Raw genomic sequence first — 22,668 nt, forward strand, 5'->3', positions numbered from 1 at the left:
CAGAAGTCAGCAGAGGAAGGATGAGGGGGCGGGTGAGCTGGAGTCAGCAGAGGAAGGATGAGCTGGAGTCAGCAGAGGAAGGATGAGGGGGCGGATGTGCTGCAGTCAGCAGAGGAAGGATGAGGTGCAGTCAGCAGAGGAAGGATGAGGGGGCGGATGAGCTGGAGTCTGCAGAAGGGACGGATGAGCTGAAGTCTGCAGAGGGAAGGATGAGAGGGGGCGGATGAGCTGTAGTCTGCAGAAGGGACGGATGAGCTGGAGTCAGCAGAGGAAGGATGAGAGGGGACGGATGAGCAGGAGTCAGCAGATGAGGGGGAGGGATGAGCTGGAGTCAGCAGAAGAAGGATGAGGGGGCGGATGAGCTGGAGTCAGCAGAGGAAGGATGAGCTGGAGGCAGCAGAGGAAGGATGAGGGGGCGGATGAGCTGCAGTCAGCAGAGGAAGGATGAGCTGGAGTCAGCAGAGGAAGGATGAGAGGGGACGGATGAGCAGGAGTCAGCAGAGGATGAGGGGGAGGGATGAACAGGAGTCAGCAGAGGATGAGGGGGATGGATGAACAGGAGTCAGCAGAGGAAGGATGAGGGGGCGGATGAGCTGGAGTCAGCAGAGGAAGGATGAGAGGAGAGGGATGAGCTGCAGTCAGCAGAGGGGACAGATGGGCTGGAGTCAGCAGAGGATGAGGGGGCGGATGAGCGAGAGAATAAGAAGAGGAAGGATGAGAGGGGACGGATGAGCTGGAGTCTGCAGAAGGGATGGATGAGCTGAAGTCTGCAGAAGGGACGGATGAGCTGCAGTCAGCAGAGGAAGGATGAGGGGGCGGATGAGCTGGACTTAGCAGAGGAAGGATGAGCTGGAGTTAGCAGAGGAAGGATGAGGGGGCGGATGAGCTGCAGTCAGCAGAGGAAGGATGAGCTGCAGTCAGCAGAGGAAGGATGAGAGGGGGTGAATGAGCTGGAGTCTGCAGAAGGGACGGATGAGCTGGAGTCTGCAGAAGGGACGGATGAGCTGGAGTCTGCAGAAGGGACGGATGAGCTGGAGTCTGCAGAAGGGACGGATGTGCTGGAGTCTGCAGAAGGGACGGATGAGCTGGAGTCAGCAGAGGAAGGATGAGAGGGGACGGATGAGCTGGAGTCTGCAGAAGGGACGGATGAGCTGGAGTCAGCAGAGGAAGGATGAGAGGGGGGCGGATGAGCTGGAGTCTGCAGAAGGGACGGATGAGCTGGAGTCTGCAGAGGGGAGGATGAGAGGGGGCGGATGAGCTGGAGTCTGCAGAAGGGATGGATGAGGTGGAGTCAGCAGAGGAAGGATGAGAGGGGACGGATGAGCAGGAGTCAGCAGAGGATGAGGGGAGGGATGAGCTGGAGTCAGCAGAGGAAGGATGAGGGGGCGGATGAGCTGGAGTCAGCAGAGGAAGGATGAGGGGGCGGATGAGCTGCAGTCAGCAGGGGAAGGATGAGGGGGCGGATGAGCTGCAGTCAGCAGGGGATGGATGAGGGGGCGGATGAGCTGCAGTCAGCAGGGGAAGGATGAGCTGCAGTCAGCAGAGGAAGGATGAGAGGGGAGGGATGAGCGGGAGTCAGTGGAGGAAGGATGAGAGGGGAGGGATGAGCTGGAGTCTGCAGAGGGAAGGATGAGAGGGGACGGATGAGCTGGAGTCTGCAGAAGGGACGGATGAGCTGGAGTCAGCAGAGGAAGGATGAGAGGGGGCGGATGATCTGGAGTCTGCAGAAGGGACGGATGAGCTGGAGTCAGCAGAGGAAGGAAGAGAGGGGACGGATGAGCAGGAGTCAGCAGCGGAAGGATGAGAGGGGAGGGATGAGCTGGAGTCTGCAGAGGGAAGGATGAGAGGGGACAAATGAGCTGGAGTCTGCAGAAGGGACGGATGAGCTGGAGTCAGCAGAGGAAGGATGAGAGGGGGCGGATGAGCTGGAGTCTGCAGAAGGGACGGATGAGCTGGAGTCTGCAGAGGGGAGGATGAGAGGGGGCGGATGAGCTGGAGTCTGCAGAAGGGACGGATGAGCTGGAGTCAGCAGAGGAAGGATGAGGGGGCGGATGAGCTGCAGTCAGCAGGGGAAGGATGAGCTGCAGTCAGCAGAGGAAGGATGAGAGGGGAGGGATGAGCGGGAGTCAGTGGAGGAAGGATGAGAGGGGAGGGATGAGCTGGAGTCTGCAGAGGGAAGGATGAGAGGGGACGGATGAGCTGGAGTCTGCAGAAGGGACGGATGAGCTGGAGTCAGCAGAGGAATGATGAGAGGGGGCGGATGAGCTGGAGTCTGCAGAAGGGACGGATGAGCTGGAGTCAGCAGAGGAAGGATGAGAGGGGACGGATGAGCAGGAGTCAGCAGAGGAAGGATGAGAGGGGAGGGATGAGCTGGAGTCTGCAGAGGGAAGGATGAGAGGGGACGGATGAGCTGGAGTCTGCAGAAGGGACGGATGAGCTGGAGTCAGCAGAGGAAGGATGAGAGGGGGCGGATGAGCTGGAGTCTGCAGAAGGGACGGATGAGCTGGAGTCTGCAGAGGGGAGGATGAGAGGGGGCGGATGAGCTGGAGTCTGCAGAAGGGACGGATGAGGTGGAGTCAGCAGAGGAAGGATGAGAGGGGACGGATGAGCAGGAGTCAGCAGAGGATGAGGGGAGGGATGAGCTGGAGTCAGCAGAGGAAGGATGAGGGGGCGGATGAGCTGGAGTCAGCAGAGGAAGGATGAGGGGGTGGATGAGCTGCAGTCAGCAGAGGAAGGATGAGAGGGGAGGGATGAGCGGGAGTGGAGGAAAGATGAGAGGGGAGGGATGAACTGGAGTCAGCAGAGGAAGGATGAGGAGGTAGATGAGCTGGAGTCAGCAGAGGAAGGATGAGAGGGGAGGGATGAGCTGCAGTCAGCAGAGGGGAGGGATGAGCTGCAGTCAGCAGAGGAAGGATGAGAGGGGATGGATAAGCTGGAGTCAGCAGAGGAAGGATGAGAGGGGATGGATAAGCTACAGTCAGCAGAGGAAGGATGAGAGGGGGCGGATGAGTGGGAGTCAGCAGAGGATGAGGGGGAGAGATGAACAGGAGTTAGTGGAGGAAGGATGAGGGGATGAATGAGCTGGAATCAGCAGTGGAAGGATGAGAGGGGATGAATAAGCTGGAGTCAGCAGAGGAAGGATGAGAGGGGATAGATAAGCTGGAGTCAGCAGAGGAAGGATGGGGTGGCAGATGAGCTGGAGTCAGCATAGGAAGGATGAGGGGCGGATGAGCTGGAGTCAGCAGAGGAAGGATGAGAGGGGGCGGATGAGCTGCAGTCAGCAGAGGAAGGATGAGAGGGGAGGGATGAGCGGGGGTCAGCAGAGGAAGGATGAGAGGGGAGGGATGAGCTGGAGTCTGCAGAGGGAAGGATGAGAGGGGACGGATGAGCTGGAGTCTGCAGAAGGGACGGATGAGCTGGAGTCAGCAGAGGAAGGATGAGAGGGGGCGGATGAGCTGGAGTCTGCAGAAGGGACGGATGAGCTGGAGTCTGCAGAGGGGAGGATGAGAGGGGGCGGATGAGCTGGAGTCTGCAGAAGGGACGGATGAGGTGGAGTCAGCAGAGGAAGGATGAGAGGGGACGGACGAGCAGGAGTCAGCAGAGGATGAGGGGAGGGATGAGCTGGAGTCAGCAGAGGAAGGATGAGGGGGCGGATGAGTTGGAGTCAGCAGAGGAAGGATGAGGGGGCGGATGAGCTGCAGTCAGCAGGGGAAGGATGAGCTGCAGTCAGCAGAGGAAGGATGAGAGGGGAGGGATGAGCGGGAGTCAGTGGAGGAAAGATGAGAGGGGAGGGATGAACTGGAGTCAGCAGAGGAAGGATGAGGAGGTAGATGAGCTGGAGTCAGCAGAGGAAGGATGAGAGGGGAGGGATGAGCTGCAGTCAGCAGAGGGGAGGGATGAGCTGCAGTCAGCAGAGGAAGGATGAGAGGGGATGGATAAGCTGGAGTCAGCAGAGGATGAGGGGGAGAGATGAACAGGAGTTAGTGGAGGAAGGATGAGGGGATGAATGAGCTGGAATCAGCAGTGGAAGGATGAGAGGGGATGAATAAGCTGGAGTCAGCAGAGGAAGGATGAGAGGGGATGGATAAGCTGGAGTCAGCAGAGGAAGGATGGGGGGGCAGATGAGCTGGAGTCAGCATAGGAAGGATGAGGGGGCGGGTGAGCTGGAGTCAGCAGAGGAAAGATGAGGGGGCGGATGAGCTGGAGTCTGCAGAAGGGACGGATGAGCTGAAGTCTGCAGAGGGAAGGATGAGAGGGGGCGGATGAGCTGTAGTCTGCAGAAGGGACGGATGAGCTGGAGTCAGCAGAGGAAGGATGAGAGGGGACGGATGAGCAGGAGTCAGCAGATGAGGGCGAGGGATGAGCTGGAGTCAGCAGAGGAAGGATGAGGAGGCGGATGAGCTGGAGTCAGCAGAGGAAGGATGAGCTGGAGGCAGCAGAGGAAGGATGAGGGGGCGGATGAGCTGCAGTCAGCAGAGGAAGGATGAGCTGGAGTCAGCAGAGGAAGGATGAGAGGGGACGGATGAGCAGGAGTCAGCAGAGGATGAGGGGGAGGGATGAACAGGAGTCAGCAGAGGATGAGGGGGATGGATGAACAGGAGTCAGCAGAGGAAGGATGAGGGGGCGGATGAGCTGGAGTCAGCAGAGGAAGGATGAGAGAAGAGGGATGAGCTGCAGTCAGCAGAGGGGACAGATGAGCTGGAGTCAGCAGAGGATGAGGGGGCGGATGAGCGAGAGAATAAGAAGAGGAAGGATGAGAGGGGACGGATGAGCTGGAGTCTGCAGAAGGGATGGATGAGCTGAAGTCTGCAGAAGGGACGGATGAGCTGCAGTCAGCAGAGGAAGGATGAGGGGGCGGATGAGCTGGAGTCAGCAGAGGAAGGATGAGCTGGAGTTAGCAGAGGAAGGATGAGGGGGCGGATGAGCTGCAGTCAGCAGAGGAAGGATGAGCTGCAGTCAGCAGAGGAAGGATGAGAGGGGGTGAATGAGCTGGAGTCTGCAGAAGGGACGGATGAGCTGGAGTCTGCAGAAGGGACGGATGAGCTGGAGTCTGCAGAAGGGACGGATGAGCTGGAGTCTGCAGAAGGGACGGATGAGCTGGAGTCTGCAGAAGGGACGGATGTGCTGGAGTCTGCAGAAGGGACGGATGAGAGGGGGCGGATGAGCTGGAGTCTGCAGAAGGGACGGATGAGCTGGAGTCAGCAGAGGAAGGATGAGAGGGGACGGATGAGCAGGAGTCAGCAGAGGAAGGATGAGAGGGGAGGGATGAGCTGGAGTCTGCAGAGGGAAGGATGAGAGGGGAGGGATGAGCTGGAGTCTGCAGAAGGGACGGATGAGCTGGAGTCAGCAGAGGAAGGATGAGAGGGGGCGGATGAGCTGGAGTCTGCAGAAGGGACGGATGAGCTGGAGTCTGCAGAGGGGAGGATGAGGGGGCGGATGAGCTGCAGTCAGCAGGGGAAGGATGAGCTGCAGTCAGCAGAGGAAGGATGAGAGGGGAGGGATGAGCGGGAGTCAGTGGAGGAAGGATGAGAGGGGAGGGATGAGCTGGAGTCTGCAGAGGGAAGGATGAGAGGGGACGGATGAGCTGGAGTCTGCAGAAGGGACGGATGAGCTGGAGTCAGCAGAGGAAGGATGAGAGGGGGCGGATGAGCTGGAGTCTGCAGAAGGGACGGATGAGCTGGAGTCAGCAGAGGAAGGATGAGAGGGGACGGATGAGCAGGAGTCAGCAGAGGAAGGATGAGAGGGGAGGGATGAGCTGGAGTCTGCAGAGGGAAGGATGAGAGGGGACGGATGAGCTGGAGTCTGCAGAAGGGACGGATGAGCTGGAGTCAGCAGAGGAAGGATGAGAGGGGGCGGATGAGCTGGAGTCTGCAGAAGGGACGGATGAGCTGGAGTCTGCAGAGGGGAGGGTGAGAGGGGGCGGATGAGCTGGAGTCTGCAGAAGGGACGAATGAGCTGGAGTCAGCAGAGGAAGGATGAGGGGGCGGATGAGCAGGAGTCAGCAGAGGATGAGGGGAGGGATGAGCTGGAGTCAGCAGAGGAAGGATGAGGGGGCGGATGAGCTGGAGTCTGCAGAGGAAGGATGAGGGGGCGGATGAGCTGCAGTCAGCAGGGGAAGGATGAGCTGCAGTCAGCAGAGGAAGGATGAGAGGGGACGGATGAGCAGGAGTCAGCAGAGGAAGGATGAGAGGGGAGGGATGAGCAGGAGTCAGCAGAGGAAGGATGAGAGGGGAGGGATGAGCTGGAGTCTGCAGAGGGAAGGATGAGAGGGGACGGATGAGCTGGAGTCTGCAGAAGGGACGGATGAGCTGGAGTCAGCAGAGGAAGGATGAGAGGGGGCGGATGAGCTGGAGTCTGCAGAAGGGTCGGATGAGCTGGAGTCTGCAGAGGGGAGGATGAGAGGGGGCGGATGAGCTGGAGTCTGCAGAAGGGACGGATGAGGAGGAGTCAGCAGAGGAAGGATGAGAGGGGACGGATGAGCAGGAGTCAGCAGAGGATGAGGGGAGGGATGAGCTGGAGTCAGCAGAGGAAGGATGAGGGGGCGGATGAGCTGGAGTCAGCAGAGGAAGGATGAGGGGGCGGATGAGCTGCAGTCAGCAGGGGAAGGATGAGCTGCAGTCAGCAGAGGAAGGATGAGAGGGGAGGGATGAGCGGGAGTCTGCAGACGGAAGGATGAGAGGGGAGGGATGAGCTGGAGTCTGCAGAGGGAAGGATGAGAGGGGACGGATGAGCTGGAGTCTGCAGAGGGAAGGATGAGAGGGGACGGATGAGCTGGAGTCTGCAGAAGGGACGGATGAGCTGGAGTCAGCAGAGGAAGGATGAGAGGGGGCGGATGAGCTGGAGTCTGCAGAAGGGACGGATGAGCTGGAGTCAGCAGAGGAAGGATGAGAGGGGGTGAATGAGCTGGAGTCAGCAGAGGAAGGATGAGAGGGGAGGGATGAGCTGGAGTCTGCAGAGGGAAGGATGAGAGGAGACGGATGAGCTGGAGTCTGCAGAAGGGACGGATGAGCTGGAGTCAGCAGAGGAAGGATGAGAGGGGGCGGATGAGCTGGAGTCTGCAGAAGGGACGGATGAGCTGGAGTCTGCAGAGGGGAGGATGAGAGGGGGCGGATGAGCTGGAGTCTGCAGAAGGGACGGATGAGCTGGAGTCTGCAGAGGGGAGGATGAGAGGGGGCGGATGAGCTGGAGTCTGCAGAAGGGACGGATGAGCTGGAGTCAGCAGAGGAAGGATGAGGGGGCGGATGAGCTGCAGTCAGCAGGGGAAGGATGAGCTGCAGTCAGCAGAGGAAGGATGAGAGGGGAGGGATGAGCGGGAGTCAGTGGAGGAAGGATGAGAGGGGAGGGATGAGCTGGAGTCTGCAGAGGGAAGGATGAGAGGGGACGGATGAGCTGGAGTCTGCAGAAGGGACGGATGAGCTGGAGTCAGCAGAGGAAGGATGAGAGGGGGCGGATGAGCTGGAGTCTGCAGAAGGGACGGATGAGCTGGAGTCAGCAGAGGAAGGATGAGAGGGGACGGATGAGCAGGAGTCAGCAGAGGAAGGATGAGAGGGGAGGGATGAGCTGGAGTCTGCAGAGGGAAGGATGAGAGGGGACGGATGAGCTGGAGTCTGCAGAAGGGACGGATGAGCTGGAGTCAGCAGAGGAAGGATGAGAGGGGGCGGATGAGCTGGAGTCTGCAGAAGGGACGGATGAGCTGGAGTCTGCAGAGGGGAGGATGAGCTGGAGTCTGCAGAAGGGACGGATGAGCTGGAGTCAGCAGAGGAAGGATGAGGGGGCGGATGAGCAGGAGTCAGCAGAGGATGAGGGGAGGGATGAGCTGGAGTCAGCAGAGGAAGGATGAGGGGGCGGATGAGCTGGAGTCTGCAGAGGAAGGATGAGGGGGCGGATGAGCTGCAGTCAGCAGGGGAAGGATGAGCTGCAGTCAGCAGAGGAAGGATGAGAGGGGACGGATGAGCAGGAGTCAGCAGAGGAAGGATGAGAGGGGAGGGATGAGCTGGAGTCTGCAGAGGGAAGGATGAGAGGGGACGGATGAGCTGGAGTCTGCAGAAGGGACGGATGAGCTGGAGTCAGCAGAGGAAGGATGAGAGGGGGCGGATGAGCTGGAGTCTGCAGAAGGGACGGATGAGCTGGAGTCTGCAGAGGGGAGGATGAGAGGGGGCGGATGAGCTGGAGTCTGCAGAAGGGACGGATGAGGTGGAGTCAGCAGAGGAAGGATGAGAGGGGACGGATGAGCAGGAGTCAGCAGAGGATGAGGGGAGGGATGAGCTGGAGTCAGCAGAGGAAGGATGAGGGGGCGGATGAGCTGGAGTCAGCAGAGGAAGGATGAGGGGGTGGATGAGCTGCAGTCAGCAGAGGAAGGATGAGAGGGGAGGGATGAGCGGGAGTCAGTGGAGGAAAGATGAGAAGGGAGGGATGAACTGGAGTCAGCAGAGGAAGGATGAGGAGGTAGATGAGCTGGAGTCAGCAGAGGAAGGATGAGAGGGGAGGGATGAGCTGCAGTCAGCAGAGGGGAGGGATGAGCTGCAGTCAGCAGAGGAAGGATGAGAGGGGATGGATAAGCTGGAGTCAGCAGAGGAAGGATGAGAGGGGATGGATAAGCTACAGTCAGCAGAGGAAGGATGAGAGGGGGCGGATGAGTGGGAGTCAGCAGAGGATGAGGGGGAGAGATGAACAGGAGTTAGTGGAGGAAGGATGAGGGGATGAATGAGCTGGAATCAGCAGTGGAAGGATGAGAGGGGATGAATAAGCTGGAGTCAGCAGAGGAAGGATGAGAGGGGATAGATAAGCTGGAGTCAGCAGAGGAAGGATGGGGTGGCAGATGAGCTGGAGTCAGCATAGGAAGGATGAGGGGCGGATGAGCTGGAGTCAGCAGAGGAAGGATGAGAGGGGGCGGATGAGCTGCAGTCAGCAGAGGAAGGATGAGAGGGGAGGGATGAGCGGGGGTCAGCAGAGGAAGGATGAGAGGGGAGGGATGAGCTGGAGTCTGCAGAGGGAAGGATGAGAGGGGACGGATGAGCTGGAGTCTGCAGAAGGGACGGATGAGCTGGAGTCAGCAGAGGAAGGATGAGAGGGGGCGGATGAGCTGGAGTCTGCAGAAGGGATGGATGAGCTGGAGTCTGCAGAGGGGAGGATGAGAGGGGGCGGATGAGCTGGAGTCTGCAGAAGGGACGGATGAGGTGGAGTCAGCAGAGGAAGGATGAGAGGGGACGGACGAGCAGGAGTCAGCAGAGGATGAGGGGAGGGATGAGCTGGAGTCAGCAGAGGAAGGATGAGGGGGCGGATGAGTTGGAGTCAGCAGAGGAAGGATGAGGGGGCGGATGAGCTGCAGTCAGCAGGGGAAGGATGAGCTGCAGTCAGCAGAGGAAGGATGAGAGGGGAGGGATGAGCGGGAGTCAGTGGAGGAAAGATGAGAGGGGAGGGATGAACTGGAGTCAGCAGAGGAAGGATGAGGAGGTAGATGAGCTGGAGTCAGCAGAGGAAGGATGAGAGGGGAGGGATGAGCTGCAGTCAGCAGAGGGGAGGGATGAGCTGCAGTCAGCAGAGGAAGGATGAGAGGGGATGGATAAGCTGGAGTCAGCAGAGGAAGGATGAGAGGGGATGGATAAGCTACAGTCAGCAGAGGAAGGATGAGAGGGGGCGGATGAGTGGGAGTCAGCAGAGGATGAGGGGGAGAGATGAACAGGAGTTAGTGGAGGAAGGATGAGGGGATGAATGAGCTGGAATCAGCAGTGGAAGGATGAGAGGGGATGAATAAGCTGGAGTCAGCAGAGGAAGGATGAGAGGGGATGGATAAGCTGGAGTCAGCAGAGGAAGGATGGGGGGGCAGATGAGCTGGAGTCAGCATAGGAAGGATGAGGGGGCGGGTGAGCTGGAGTCAGCAGAGGAAGGATGAGGTGCAGTCAGCAGAGGAAGGATGAGGGGGCGGATGAGCTGGAGTCTGCAGAAGGGACGGATGAGCTGAAGTCTGCAGAGGGAAGGATGAGAGGGGGCGGATGAGCTGTAGTCTGCAGAAGGGACGGATGAGCTGGAGTCAGCAGAGGAAGGATGAGAGGGGACGGATGAGCAGGAGTCAGCAGATGAGGGCGAGGGATGAGCTGGAGTCAGCAGAGGAAGGATGAGGGGGCGGATGAGCTGGAGTCAGCAGAGGAAGGATGAGCTGGAGGCAGCAGAGGAAGGATGAGGGGGCGGATGAGCTGCAGTCAGCAGAGGAAGGATGAGCTGGAGTCAGCAGAGGAAGGATGAGAGGGGACGGATGAGCAGGAGTCAGCAGAGGATGAGGGGGAGGGATGAACAGGAGTCAGCAGAGGATGAGGGGGATGGATGAACAGGAGTCAGCAGAGGAAGGATGAGGGGGCGGATGAGCTGGAGTCAGCAGAGGAAGGATGAGAGAAGAGGGATGAGCTGCAGTCAGCAGAGGGGACAGATGAGCTGGAGTCAGCAGAGGATGAGGGGGCGGATGAGCGAGAGAATAAGAAGAGGAAGGATGAGAGGGGACGGATGAGCTGGAGTCTGCAGAAGGGATGGATGAGCTGAAGTCTGCAGAAGGGACGGATGAGCTGCAGTCAGCAGAGGAAGGATGAGGGGGCGGATGAGCTGGAGTCAGCAGAGGAAGGATGAGCTGGAGTTAGCAGAGGAAGGATGAGGGGGCGGATGAGCTGCAGTCAGCAGAGGAAGGATGAGCTGCAGTCAGCAGAGGAAGGATGAGAGGGGGTGAATGAGCTGGAGTCTGCAGAAGGGACGGATGAGCTGGAGTCTGCAGAAGGGACGGATGAGCTGGAGTCTGCAGAAGGGACGGATGAGCTGGAGTCTGCAGAAGGGACGGATGAGCTGGAGTCTGCAGAAGGGACGGATGTGCTGGAGTCTGCAGAAGGGACGGATGAGAGGGGGCGGATGAGCTGGAGTCTGCAGAAGGGACGGATGAGCTGGAGTCAGCAGAGGAAGGATGAGAGGGGACGGATGAGCAGGAGTCAGCAGAGGAAGGATGAGAGGGGAGGGATGAGCTGGAGTCTGCAGAGGGAAGGATGAGAGGGGAGGGATGAGCTGGAGTCTGCAGAAGGGACGGATGAGCTGGAGTCAGCAGAGGAAGGATGAGAGGGGGCGGATGAGCTGGAGTCTGCAGAAGGGACGGATGAGCTGGAGTCTGCAGAGGGGAGGATGAGAGGGGGCGGATGAGCTGGAGTCTGCAGAAGGGACGGATGAGGTGGAGTCAGCAGAGGAAGGATGAGAGGGGACGGATGAGCAGGAGTCAGCAGAGGATGAGGGGAGGGATGAGCTGGAGTCAGCAGAGGAAGGATGAGGGGGCGGATGAGCTGGAGTCAGCAGAGGAAGGATGAGGGGGCGGATGAGCTGCAGTCAGCAGGGGAAGGATGAGCTGCAGTCAGCAGAGGAAGGATGAGAGGGGAGGGATGAGCGGGAGTCAGTGGAGGAAGGATGAGAGGGATGAGCTGGAGTCTGCAGAGGGAAGGATGAGAGGGGACGGATGAGCTGGAGTCTGCAGAAGGGACGGATGAGCTGGAGTCAGCAGAGGAAGGATGAGAGGGGGCGGATGAGCTGGAGTCTGCAGAAGGGACGGATGAGCTGGAGTCAGCAGAGGAAGGATGAGAGGGGACGGATGAGCAGGAGTCAGCAGAGGAAGGATGAGAGGGGAGGGATGAGCTGGAGTCTGCAGAGGGAAGGATGAGAGGGGACGGATGAGCTGGGGTCTGCAGAAGGGACGGATGAGCTGGAGTCAGCAGAGGAAGGATGAGAGGGGGCGGATGAGCTGGAGTCTGCAGAAGGGACGGATGAGCTGGAGTCTGCAGAGGGGAGGATGAGAGGGGGCGGATGAGCTGGAGTCTGCAGAAGGGACGGATGAGCTGGAGTCAGCAGAGGAAGGATGAGGGGGCGGATGAGCTGCAGTCAGCAGGGGAAGGATGAGCTGCAGTCAGCAGAGGAAGGATGAGAGGGGAGGGATGAGCGGGAGTCAGTGGAGGAAGGATGAGAGGGGAGGGATGAGCTGGAGTCTGCAGAGGGAAGGATGAGAGGGGACGGATGAGCTGGAGTCTGCAGAAGGGACGGATGAGCTGGAGTCAGCAGAGGAAGGATGAGAGGGGGCGGATGAGCTGGAGTCTGCAGAAGGGACGGATGAGCTGGAGTCAGCAGAGGAAGGATGAGAGGGGACGGATGAGCAGGAGTCAGCAGAGGAAGGATGAGAGGGGAGGGATGAGCTGGAGTCTGCAGAGGGAAGGATGAGAGGGGACGGATGAGCTGGAGTCTGCAGAAGGGACGGATGAGCTGGAGTCAGCAGAGGAAGGATGAGAGGGGGCGGATGAGCTGGAGTCTGCAGAAGGGACGGATGAGCTGGAGTCTGCAGAGGGGAGGGTGAGAGGGGGCGGATGAGCTGGAGTCTGCAGAAGGGACGGATGAGCTGGAGTCAGCAGAGGAAGGATGAGGGGGCGGATGAGCAGGAGTCAGCAGAGGATGAGGGGAGGGATGAGCTGGAGTCAGCAGAGGAAGGATGAGGGGGCGGATGAGCTGGAGTCTGCAGAGGAAGGATGAGGGGGCGGATGAGCTGCAGTCAGCAGGGGAAGGATGAGCTGCAGTCAGCAGAGGAAGGATGAGAGGGGACGGATGAGCAGGAGTCAGCAGAGGAAGGATGAGAGGGGAGGGATGAGCTGGAGTCTGCAGAGGGAAGGATGAGAGGGGACGGATGAGCTGGAGTCTGCAGAAGGGACGGATGAGCTGGAGTCAGCAGAGGAAGGATGAGAGGGGGCGGATGAGCTGGAGTCTGCAGAAGGGACGGATGAGCTGGAGTCTGCAGAGGGGAGGATGAGAGGGGGCGGATGAGCTGGAATCTGCAGAAGGGACGGATGAGGTGGAGTCAGCAGAGGAAGGATGAGAGGGGACGGATGAGCAGGAGTCAGCAGAGGATGAGGGGAGGGATGAGCTGGAGTCAGCAGAGGAAGGATGAGGGGGCGGATGAGCTGGAGTCAGCAGAGGAAGGATGAGGGGGCGGATGAGCTGCAGTCAGCAGAGGAAGGATGAGAGGGGAGGGATGAGCGGGAGTCAGTGGAGGAAAGATGAGAGGGGAGGGATGAACTGGAGTCAGCAGAGGAAGGATGAGGAGGTAGATGAGCTGGAGTCAGCAGAGGAAGGATGAGAGGGGAGGGATGAGCTGCAGTCAGCAGAGGGGAGGGATGAGCTGCAGTCAGCAGAGGAAGGATGAGAGGGGATGGATAAGCTGGAGTCAGCAGAGGAAGGATGAGAGGGGATGGATAAGCTACAGTCAGCAGAGGAAGGATGAGAGGGGGCGGATGAGTGGGAGTCAGCAGAGGATGAGGGGGAGAGATGAACAGGAGTTAGTGGAGGAAGGATGAGGGGATGAATGAGCTGGAATCAGCAGTGGAAGGATGAGAGGGGATGAATAAGCTGGAGTCAGCAGAGGAAGGATGAGAGGGGATGGATAAGCTGGAGTCAGCAGAGGAAGGATGGGGGGGCAGATGAGCTGGAGTCAGCATAGGAAGGATGAGGGGCGGATGAGCTGGAGTCAGCAGAGGAAGGATGAGAGGGGGCGGATGAGCTGCAGTCAGCAGAGGAAGGATGAGAGGGGAGGGATGAGCGGGGGTCAGCAGAGGAAGGATGAGAGGGGAGGGATGAGCTGCAGTCAGCAGAGGAAGGATGAGCTGGAGTCACCAGAGGATGAGAGGGCGGATGAGCTGCAGTCAGCAGAGGAAGGATGAGAGGGGAGGGATGAGCGGGGGTCAGCAGAGGAAGGATGAGAGGGGAGGGATGAGCTGGAGTCAGCAGAGGAAGGATGAGAGGGCGGATGAGCTGCAGTCAGCAGAGGAAGGATGAGCTGCAGTCACCAGAGGAAGGATGAGAGGGTAGGGATGAGCGGGGGTCAGCAGAGGAAGGAGAGGGGAGGGATGAGCTGGAGTCTGCAGAGGAAGGAAGAGAGGGCGGATGAGCTGCAGTCTGCAGAGGAAGGATGAGCTGCAGTCAGCAGAGGAAGGATGAGTGGGGGCGGATGAGCTGGAGTCAGCAGAGGAAGGATGAGAGGCGGCAGATGAGTGGGAGTCAGCGGAAGATGAGGGGGAGGGATGAGGAATCAGTGGAGGAAGGATGAGAGGGGATGAATGAGCGGAAGGATGAGAGGAGTCGGATGAGCAGGAGTCAGCGGAGAAAGGATGAGGGGACGGGTGAACGGCAGTCAGTGGAGGATGAGAAGGGACGGTTTAGCGGGAGTCAGCAGAAGGAGAAGGGATGGATGAGCAGGAGTCAGCAGAGGGATGAGGGGGGATGGTTTAGCGGGAGGTCCCATCAGAAGCTGCAATCCCTTGATCATGGCACACTCTTAGTCTTCCTATGCCTCCTTCCAGTTTTCAACAGGGACGGGACAACTTGGGGAGGGACAACTTCGTGCAGCATTAAGTGGACCTTTCGCCTACACACACACAAAGGGTGCAGACATTGTTTGTGCCAAACTGGAGATCATCATATTCACTAGGGACTCCAGACAATTATTTTTAGCGACAGTAGGAACTTTTAAGGTATCAACGTTGATGTGCATTCATCAACCTCAATGGAAATGGCTCACCAGAGTTGGATGCCAGCTGTAATATTTTATAGTTGTTGGTCCCTGCAGTTTTGTATTGGTTTAGCCCAGAAATGGCTGCTTCCAGCAGAAAAAAAAGCAGGAAGTGTGATTATAGCTTGGAACAATAACAATCTGCACATGGCAGCATATGGCATTTGCTAGTGTCACACTGATGCAGACATGAGGGATGGAGCACTGTGTTGAACTCGGGCATTTGATAGAATTTAGGCAATGTGATAATTGCAGCAATTTAATGACAACACAGTGGAGGATCCTCACCAATCTCTTGTATATTACAGGGGAATGTCGTAAAATAGACCAGAACAAAGATGGCGTCATAAATCTTGTGGCACAGCAGGTGAGATTGAGAAGTGACGCTTGACCGACCCGCAGAATCAGACCACAAGTTTATTTGACAGGGGCCTCACATCTCAATTATATTAGGTCATTTATAAAGGATACCCCAAGGTGTACGCAGCACCGTACATGATAAACATATGAAATGCTAATAATGTGTGCACTGGCCACACTGGAACCTTTATTAATCAATGCATGGAGGAAATGTAGGGAAATGGTTATATAAGCGACATCAAGCCACAAGCCTGTGTGATGAGCACTAGTTTCTAATAGGTTGTTAGACTGCATAATGGAAGGGCCTGCAAAATAGCTGCCCACTAATTCATGAGGAATCAGGGACACAATTAACGCAGCTCATCACCGGTATCCATAGACTCTTTATGTTAGATGAGCCTACAAAATGGCTGTCACTGCAAGTGTGATCAGGACTGCACTGCTAAGCACTATACAGTTACATTAATATCAGACCAATGTCTAATATTTAAAGCCTTCACTTTTATGTTAACGCTCTGTTCTCACCACGATCACCTCTAAGTGGAACCTTAGAGCAAAGTACTTAAATCTCTTCAAACTGATTCAATATTAGAGGTCCCTGAGGTAAATGTGCATGTAAGGTTGTATTGCATTTATTACTACAAGTCAAAATGGTCATATTGCCGGAAAGGATCCAAAGATGGTTTTGAAGTGATCATTACAGTGCCCCCCCTAGTGGAGACAGAAGTGTTGCACAGCAATCACATTTGAGTGCTGAAACACTGCACAATGAGAATAGCTTGGATCTATCAGCAACGAAAGCCATTATTGACTGTACATATTTCAGAAGAGATTTTCACCGTGCATTGCTCCTTCCAGCATAAAAGTCAGTGTGCTTTAATCTCCATTTGATAGAAGCAGTTTCACTCTTACGCTAGGGGCACTGCCAAGATTGCAATCTGTGTTAATTGCTAATGGGCCTAGCATGTACATCAAACTTACCCGTCACAAAACAGACACCTATTAGTCTTCTGTGAATCGTGACTAAAATAATACACAGCCTTTTTAGCTGTACATTTCTCAGGCTGATTTCATCATTCTTACTATTTACAGTGGCAGCAGATGGCACATCTCCAACGAGACCAGTGACCCCGCCATCACCGAACACAGCAGTGGCAGGAACCACGGATGCACCAAGCACAACCTGTGTTTTCCATAAATGCGGATTAACACTATTACATTGAATTGAAATGTTAAGTGTTGATGTTCAAAATGAAGTGTTGTATCTGTTACTGAAGGTCTTCTGAGTTTCCAATAAAAGTTTACATTTACTAAGGCATGGCGCTGTCATCTGAAAAACACTGGCACTCCTGCGGGCAACTTTTCAAACTCTGTATTTTTGAACATTTTTGAAAAAAAAAAAAAAAAAAAAATCATATACAGTTTTTAAAAAGAGGAGCAAATTTAATTTACACAGAAGTACTAAATGTACATCATTCTTTTAAAAAAATCATTCTACATTATAAATACAGTAGAAATTCTTTTATAGTACTATATTTAGACCGTAATGTTGGTTCGGGATGGTGAAAATAATGGGAGGGCAGTAATGGGTTTGCAAAATAAAATAAATAACAAACTTGCAAAGGATTTCAAGATATCGGGAGCAGATTTTAAGAGTACGTCTGTCTGGATGGGCGACGAGGCTTTTGTGAGGCTGTTCTGAAGTGTAGCAATATGGTTACGGACTTCTGACTTATTATTACTGCAAATGACTCCAACCTTTCTCTAGAGTTCACAGCTTTTATTCCTTAACATAAAGCTTCCTAACAGATGACACTTATGTTACTTTCCAATGACATTTAAATTTTACTGCAATTGGTCCATTTTGGTACAATGTGCTGTTCTAGCTGGGTAATTTACACCCTGTCCACCAGGATGTGTGTCACAGGAGGATGTAATCTGCTCTGATTTAGTGCTATACCAATCCCTGTAGTGATGGGCATTGAATGGGGGGGAGGGGGTTTAGAAAGACTGGAAAGACCTCCTAATACAATGCAGGATGACAACGCCAAAGGGTGTCATTAGACCACACGACTTGCACACTTCCGTAACGGAAACCTTTAATACAGATTAACAGTGTCCATCCTGTTCTATGTGCAAAGGACGTTCTATCAAGCTCTACCTGTGGATCATAACCCATTAGCCCCACTTTGAAAATCAGGCTTACTATTCACCTGTGCTTTAAAAGTTCCACCGTAAAAGTATTTCCACCCCTTGTTGAATTTATTTATTACTCTTCAGAGCAAATTGGTGTATACAGAAGTGATCCCTACTTCCCAATCAGGAGCAGACGTACGAGCCTGACTCTGACTGGAGAGGTTACCCAAATTGGACATTTACCATCCCCTTCTCCAAAAAAAATAAAAAAGTGAATATTTCATGTATAGCACTGTCCCATGTGCACTGTGCATTAATTTGCTATTTTCCCAGATAGGAAAAAAAAAAAAAAAAAACACAAAACATAAAAAAAACCCTGACTTGATGCTTGAATAACTTAAAGAAATATCAATACAATAATTTTAATACGCTTTGTTTTGAAGCCAGTCCCTTCTCTAGTCCCTTCGTTTTACTTTTCCTTAAGGTCGTAAGTTTTTTTTTTTTTGTTTGTTTTTTTAGTTTATTTTCTTTCGATAGTTCAAGTTGAGATGAGAAGAGATGGGAGGGAGGTAATAGGGAAAACAACAAAAAAAAAATAAAGTTTTGAAGGCAACAGATCACTTGGTTGTTACGTGTCCTTTAAAGGTTTGTCTGCAGCGGCCGGGGAGAGAACGCCGGCTCGTGCGGAGACTTTCCTATGATATTAATGCTCTCAAACAGGGAAGCAGCACAATCTTTCCGCAGATCCACTTGCCACACAGTGCGAACAAATGGGAAAAAGAATTGAGGCTTAAACCGAAAATGTGTGCCCCTCCTGTCTCCAAGTAGCATCTCATGTCCTGCCCACATTATGATCATTTGTCTCCCCAGTCAATTCATTGATCTATTTCTCACGGCTCACTCATTAGTCTCCATCCCCCTGTTATCTATTTAACGTCCTGGTCCCCAGGCCTCCATTGTGGTTAGGGGTGAGGTACGAGTCTGTTCGGTGAACTGGGGAAGAAAACGGAGAGGAAGAGGAGGAGTGATGGTAGGAAGGCTGGGCTGAGGAGCGCAAAAGGGTGTTGGAACCACCACCACTCTGGGGCTGCTGAAGATTGAGGATGCTGTCGATGGCACTTTGAAGGTGTTCGTTGAGCGTGTCATCTTGTGGGCTGTCACTTGAAAAGCTGGCATTGTCCACATCAAAATGTTCCGATTTCAGCCTTTTGGCAGATGGAAGTGGCATGTCCCAGCTCAACTCTGGCTCGTCTGTTGGTTCAGTCTTGATCACCCGTCGGAAAAAGTCTGGCTCTTCATCCTTGACCTCTCTCCTCATGCTCATCGTTGACTCCTCAATTTTGTTGGACTTTTTGTCCCCTCTGCTAAAGAACAGCAGCTTGGAGCTATCCTCTTTTTTCCCCTTCTCAGCCACAGAGACCCCTTGTGTCTTGTGGGACGTAATTACACTCCGTGACCCATCCTCCATCTTTACAGACTGTGCCATAACTGGTAACTGCATTGGTGTTTCCACCTTGCACCTGGTATCTGCTGGTTTACCCGTCACAAAGGCATCCACATTCTCCCGATACGTCTTGCGGAGAGGCAGCCGACAATGTGTCGACAGGGGTCTCTTTTCGGCAGGTGAGGAGTGGTCCAGAGTACCATTCATCTGTCCTGTGGGTGTGGTGGTAGTGGTGGCTGGGACTGGGTTAATAATAGTCTTGATGACGGTGCTGGCAGGAGTTGTGGGAGGAGCAGGCGGAGGAGGTGGTGGAGGTGGGTTTTGATGAACAGGATCCAAAGCTGTGTTGTGGATGACCTTGCTTAGCCCAGCCTCTTGCTTGATCTTCAACTTCAGCCCGATTCGACTACGGGCCTCATAAGTCTTGATTGGAGGTTTGCTACGGGAAGGGAGTGCATCATCGTCCGCATCAAGTGATGGTGTGGCTTTGGCCCAAGTGACAGAGGGGGAGCCCCCGCCACTGTGCTTGATCACTAGTTTGGTAGGGTGTATTGGTGTGGGGGTCTGAACTGTGGTGGGTTTCAAGATCTCCGGTGCAGGCGCCGGACAAGGGGAGGAAGAGACAGAGGCCACAGAAGGAACTAAGTTTTGAGACTGCGAAGAGGAGGAAGATACATATTCATCTGCAAAGGAAAGAGCGAGAGAGTTAGCAAAGCTTTTATGTACGGTAAATATAAAAGCACCTAATTTCTGACATACTACTTTACAGAAAGAGAAGCTCTAACATCATATTCTGCCACCTAGTGGTGAAGGAGCTAATGGCAAAACAGTGAATTTCCAAAGAAACATTACAATACTTTGGCAATACATTTAAAGATGGTGGCAAAGGACAGATACCTGGTCTCTCCTTTGCAAACTGGCGGTCGAGGGACAGAGCAACTTTCTCTTCCTGAATGAACATTCTGTCAATCATCACCATCTCTGCAGAAGGACTCACTCTCTGTCAGAGGAGGACACAGAGGTCAGAACATACCAATAGCAACATGCCAACTCAGACTACAGTGCCAATTACAAAATAATAGTACTGAAATCCCCTCCTATATGTCAGTCTATGCAAGATCCAAAAGGACCAAATCGGAGTTTATTTATTGACATCTGTGCAAACTTAATGCATTAATGCCTAACAACCAGTCATCAGTGAGCGCAGTTTAGTCTAGTACAATATAGACCTAAAAAAGGCATCCGATTAGTAATTACGTCTTACTTTGCACGTAATTACCCATGAATATCAAGGATTTGAATGTACAGCTATTGAATATTAGCAATAACTACAATATTTCATAAATGGGAAGGAAGAACTAGTTTATATGTAAAGTTACTTATGTGTCATCAATCTTTTGTATGTTCTCACCCTGGACTCTTCCAAAAGCAGCAAGCGATATTTGTTCAGCATGGCCTGGGTGCGCTTCAGGAGCTGCGTTGATACAGTCTCAAACTCATCATCCACTACGGGGACAACAAAACAATATATTACAGCTGTGGTCACATCTACAAACACGCAGCTTATTATGGAGGAAGTAATACTAATCAGGCGATCAGGAGCATCAGCCAGGAGATCAGATGATGGCTCATCCAACGGAAGGTGACGGAGAAAGTCTTACCCTTCCTCAGGTCCTGCGTGGTGGGCAGCAGACCTTGGTACACGTGGTACGGGAGCAGTCTGTGCATGGCATCTTCTAACGAGTGAAAGGAAGATTTGTAATCTGGGTGCAGAACCGAGCCCTGGTGCTTATGTAACTGTTCCAGGAAACTGTGGACAGAAGATGAAAGTTATTGGTGTAAGGAAAGAAGTGTGCAGTGTGTGGAATTAATCTAATGAATGACTCCCACTGGTGTCCGAGACCATCCACAGCACTAGATATCCTGCTAAAGCCCAATTCCACCCACCTGCAAGAGCTGTGCATTTGTGCCCCAGTTTGTTTGTTTTCTTGGTATAGGACTGGGGTTACTATATCTATACCGGACGCCTAGCCGAGCCGAGACAAGCACCTGAGTAATATGTACACACCTTTGCAGGATCTCCACACCCAGTGGCCAATCCTATATTCCTGCACTAGATTTCTAGCTATTGATCCCTGTCCTAGAGCTTTATCCAAGTGTCATATCTTCCATTACGGCCCTATCCCACCACATCGTGCTAGAGCTTCTGCTAGTGTCCAATTCCATTTCCCTACAATAGATATAATCCCATCACACAAAACGAGATCTCTGGGTTATAAAATCCATGGAGAGCAAGGCCCTCCCTACCCTTTGTTCTTACAGCTGCGATTACTTTGTCCATTTACGTTCATAGTGTCGTCCCCCCTGTGTCTGGACTATGTCACAGAACAATTTTGCCAAGTGACACTTTCTCAATGGTTGTCACCTGTCGAGACCATCAATTCCTCTCCATAGATAAAAGATTTCTCTACTCACATCTACCTACTTTTTAATTCCTGTCACTCCAGCATATTCCTTTACTTTCCTGATCTGAGCATAATGCAACTGACTTCGTAACTAACCCTATACTAAACATCTTTAAACTGTTCACACAGGCAAATGCACAGTATATATACCAAACTGGTGCATGTGACTTCTCTCTGACCCACACTGTATTCTCACCAGGCTTCCTTGCTTGGCTGTAGTGCTTGAAGTTTCTTCAGAGCTCCAAATTTACTTTCAAACTAAAGGAAACACGAGAGTTAATTGTTAATTTCAGGCCGTGTAAGTTTTTGAATATGGGGCAAACTGTCGAGTTGTTGACCGTAACCGACCTCCAGGAGGACAATATGAGGATGTAATTCAAAAATATGGCAATTTTTGCCTTTTAATTTAACTTTGCCCTTTGTAACTGTTCTGTAATATATAAGGTCGCTGTTGGTTCTGGTTTCCGGCTTTGGAGAGGGGAGCTTACCTGTGGCTGAGTCTGCACCTGGGAAGTGGGTACAATCTGTGACATCCCCTTTCCAACCACTTGGATCTGCAGAGAACCCTTCCCCAGACCGAGACCAGGCACTGAGCTGATCACTCCGGTTTTACCCTGAAACAATAACAGTAATAACAGGTTACATAAACCCCAAGCAGGAGTACGCAATGGGTCAGTCTCAAGCTGGCCGCATGAATCCTACTAACTCCACATATGGGTGGCCAAACTGGATGAGTCCGTACTACAAATGGCACTGTGGTCTTTTTTTGGGGCCACCCACTAAGCAACATTGGGCCAAATTACCCAATATTACAGCATGAGTGTTCAACTGTCCACTGCAACTTTGTAGAAAGTCTTCCTAATATAGTCAATCACTAGGATCTAGGCCTCCTAAACATCCCAGCATTCAGCTATAACAGTCTTCAAAATTGTCAACTACCCCTATTCACCCACAAGAGTCCCAAGTAGGAGACAGTCACCCCCCCAGCCACCATTATTTGAAACCTGCACTAAGAAATAACACTTCTATCTCCATGATTAAAGATAAAAAGCACCTTGAAAGTAATAGAATAGAAATGTTTATTTTGTCACTCTTTATGCAGCTTGTGTGCTGCGTTATTATATGGACTACTCTATTTTTTTTTTTTGAGGGGCTTTATGTTTGCATTTAGAAGACTTGTTGTGTGGTTTGCCGTAATTAGATGACACTCCTGCCACAGTTTCTTCTAATCAGCACCCTTAGCCAGGGGATGCGGTCAATATCCCGGCAAAGCCGGAGCTTAGAATACTGGCGTCAGAATGCCGACACCTGTCAGAATCCCAGCGCTGGCATCCAGCATCCCAAAGGTAAGTAGTGGGGTTAGCGGTCGTAGAGGGGTTAAGATATTTACCGACAGGTGTTGGTATCCTAACCCGGTTGAGATGCCGGGTCCGAGGTTTTGACTGCCAGCATCCCGTACCCAACCCTTAGCCAGTGATGGCGCTCCGTAATGGTACTACTAAATGAGTGTGCTACTAAATGATTAACAAAATAAAACAAATATTCTAATTATATATCTACAAATGACAGATTAAAAAAAAAAAAAAAAAAAAACCTTATATACTCCAACCACTCTGGGTAGAAGTTTTTAGTCTTATTTCCCAGGTTACGGAGATCTCGCTCCCTTTACAACCTGAAACGGCTTTAGTTCACCATTA

At 53.3% G+C, this 22,668-nt stretch overlaps 2 protein-coding genes across 6 annotated transcripts in view; one reads left to right on the forward strand and one right to left on the reverse strand.

The window, feature by feature from the left end:
- Positions 1–16,231, forward strand: part of LOC148518744 (calpain-2 catalytic subunit-like) — a 70,839-nt gene extending 54,608 nt beyond the window's left edge. Inside the window, exon 20 of the mRNA XM_088477074.1 lies at positions 16,019–16,231. Within this exon, the coding sequence (XP_088333200.1) occupies positions 16,019–16,149 (131 nt within the window). The 3' untranslated portion in view covers positions 16,150–16,231. The remainder of the gene's footprint in view (positions 1–16,018) is intronic.
- Positions 16,232–16,327: 96 nt separating this feature from the next.
- The window catches only part of BICRA (BRD4 interacting chromatin remodeling complex associated protein), an 80,608-nt gene continuing 74,267 nt past the window's right edge, over positions 16,328–22,668 (reverse strand). For all 5 annotated transcript variants that reach the window (XM_088477076.1, XM_088477078.1, XM_088477075.1 and 2 more), the window contains 6 exons: positions 21,460–21,585; positions 21,168–21,229; positions 20,168–20,316; positions 19,918–20,012; positions 19,404–19,506; positions 16,328–19,189 (listed from right to left, as the gene is read on the reverse strand). In XM_088477076.1, coding sequence (XP_088333202.1) covers positions 17,985–19,189; positions 19,404–19,506; positions 19,918–20,012; positions 20,168–20,316; positions 21,168–21,229; positions 21,460–21,585 — 1,740 coding nt within the window. In that variant the 3' untranslated portion in view covers positions 16,328–17,984. The remainder of the gene's footprint in view (positions 19,190–19,403; positions 19,507–19,917; positions 20,013–20,167; positions 20,317–21,167; positions 21,230–21,459; positions 21,586–22,668) is intronic.

The sequence above is a fragment of the Taudactylus pleione genome, unplaced genomic scaffold, assembly GCF_031769625.1.
Source record: "Taudactylus pleione unplaced genomic scaffold, aTauple2 ptg000199l, whole genome shotgun sequence".
Classification (NCBI taxonomy): domain Eukaryota; kingdom Metazoa; phylum Chordata; class Amphibia; order Anura; family Myobatrachidae; genus Taudactylus; species Taudactylus pleione.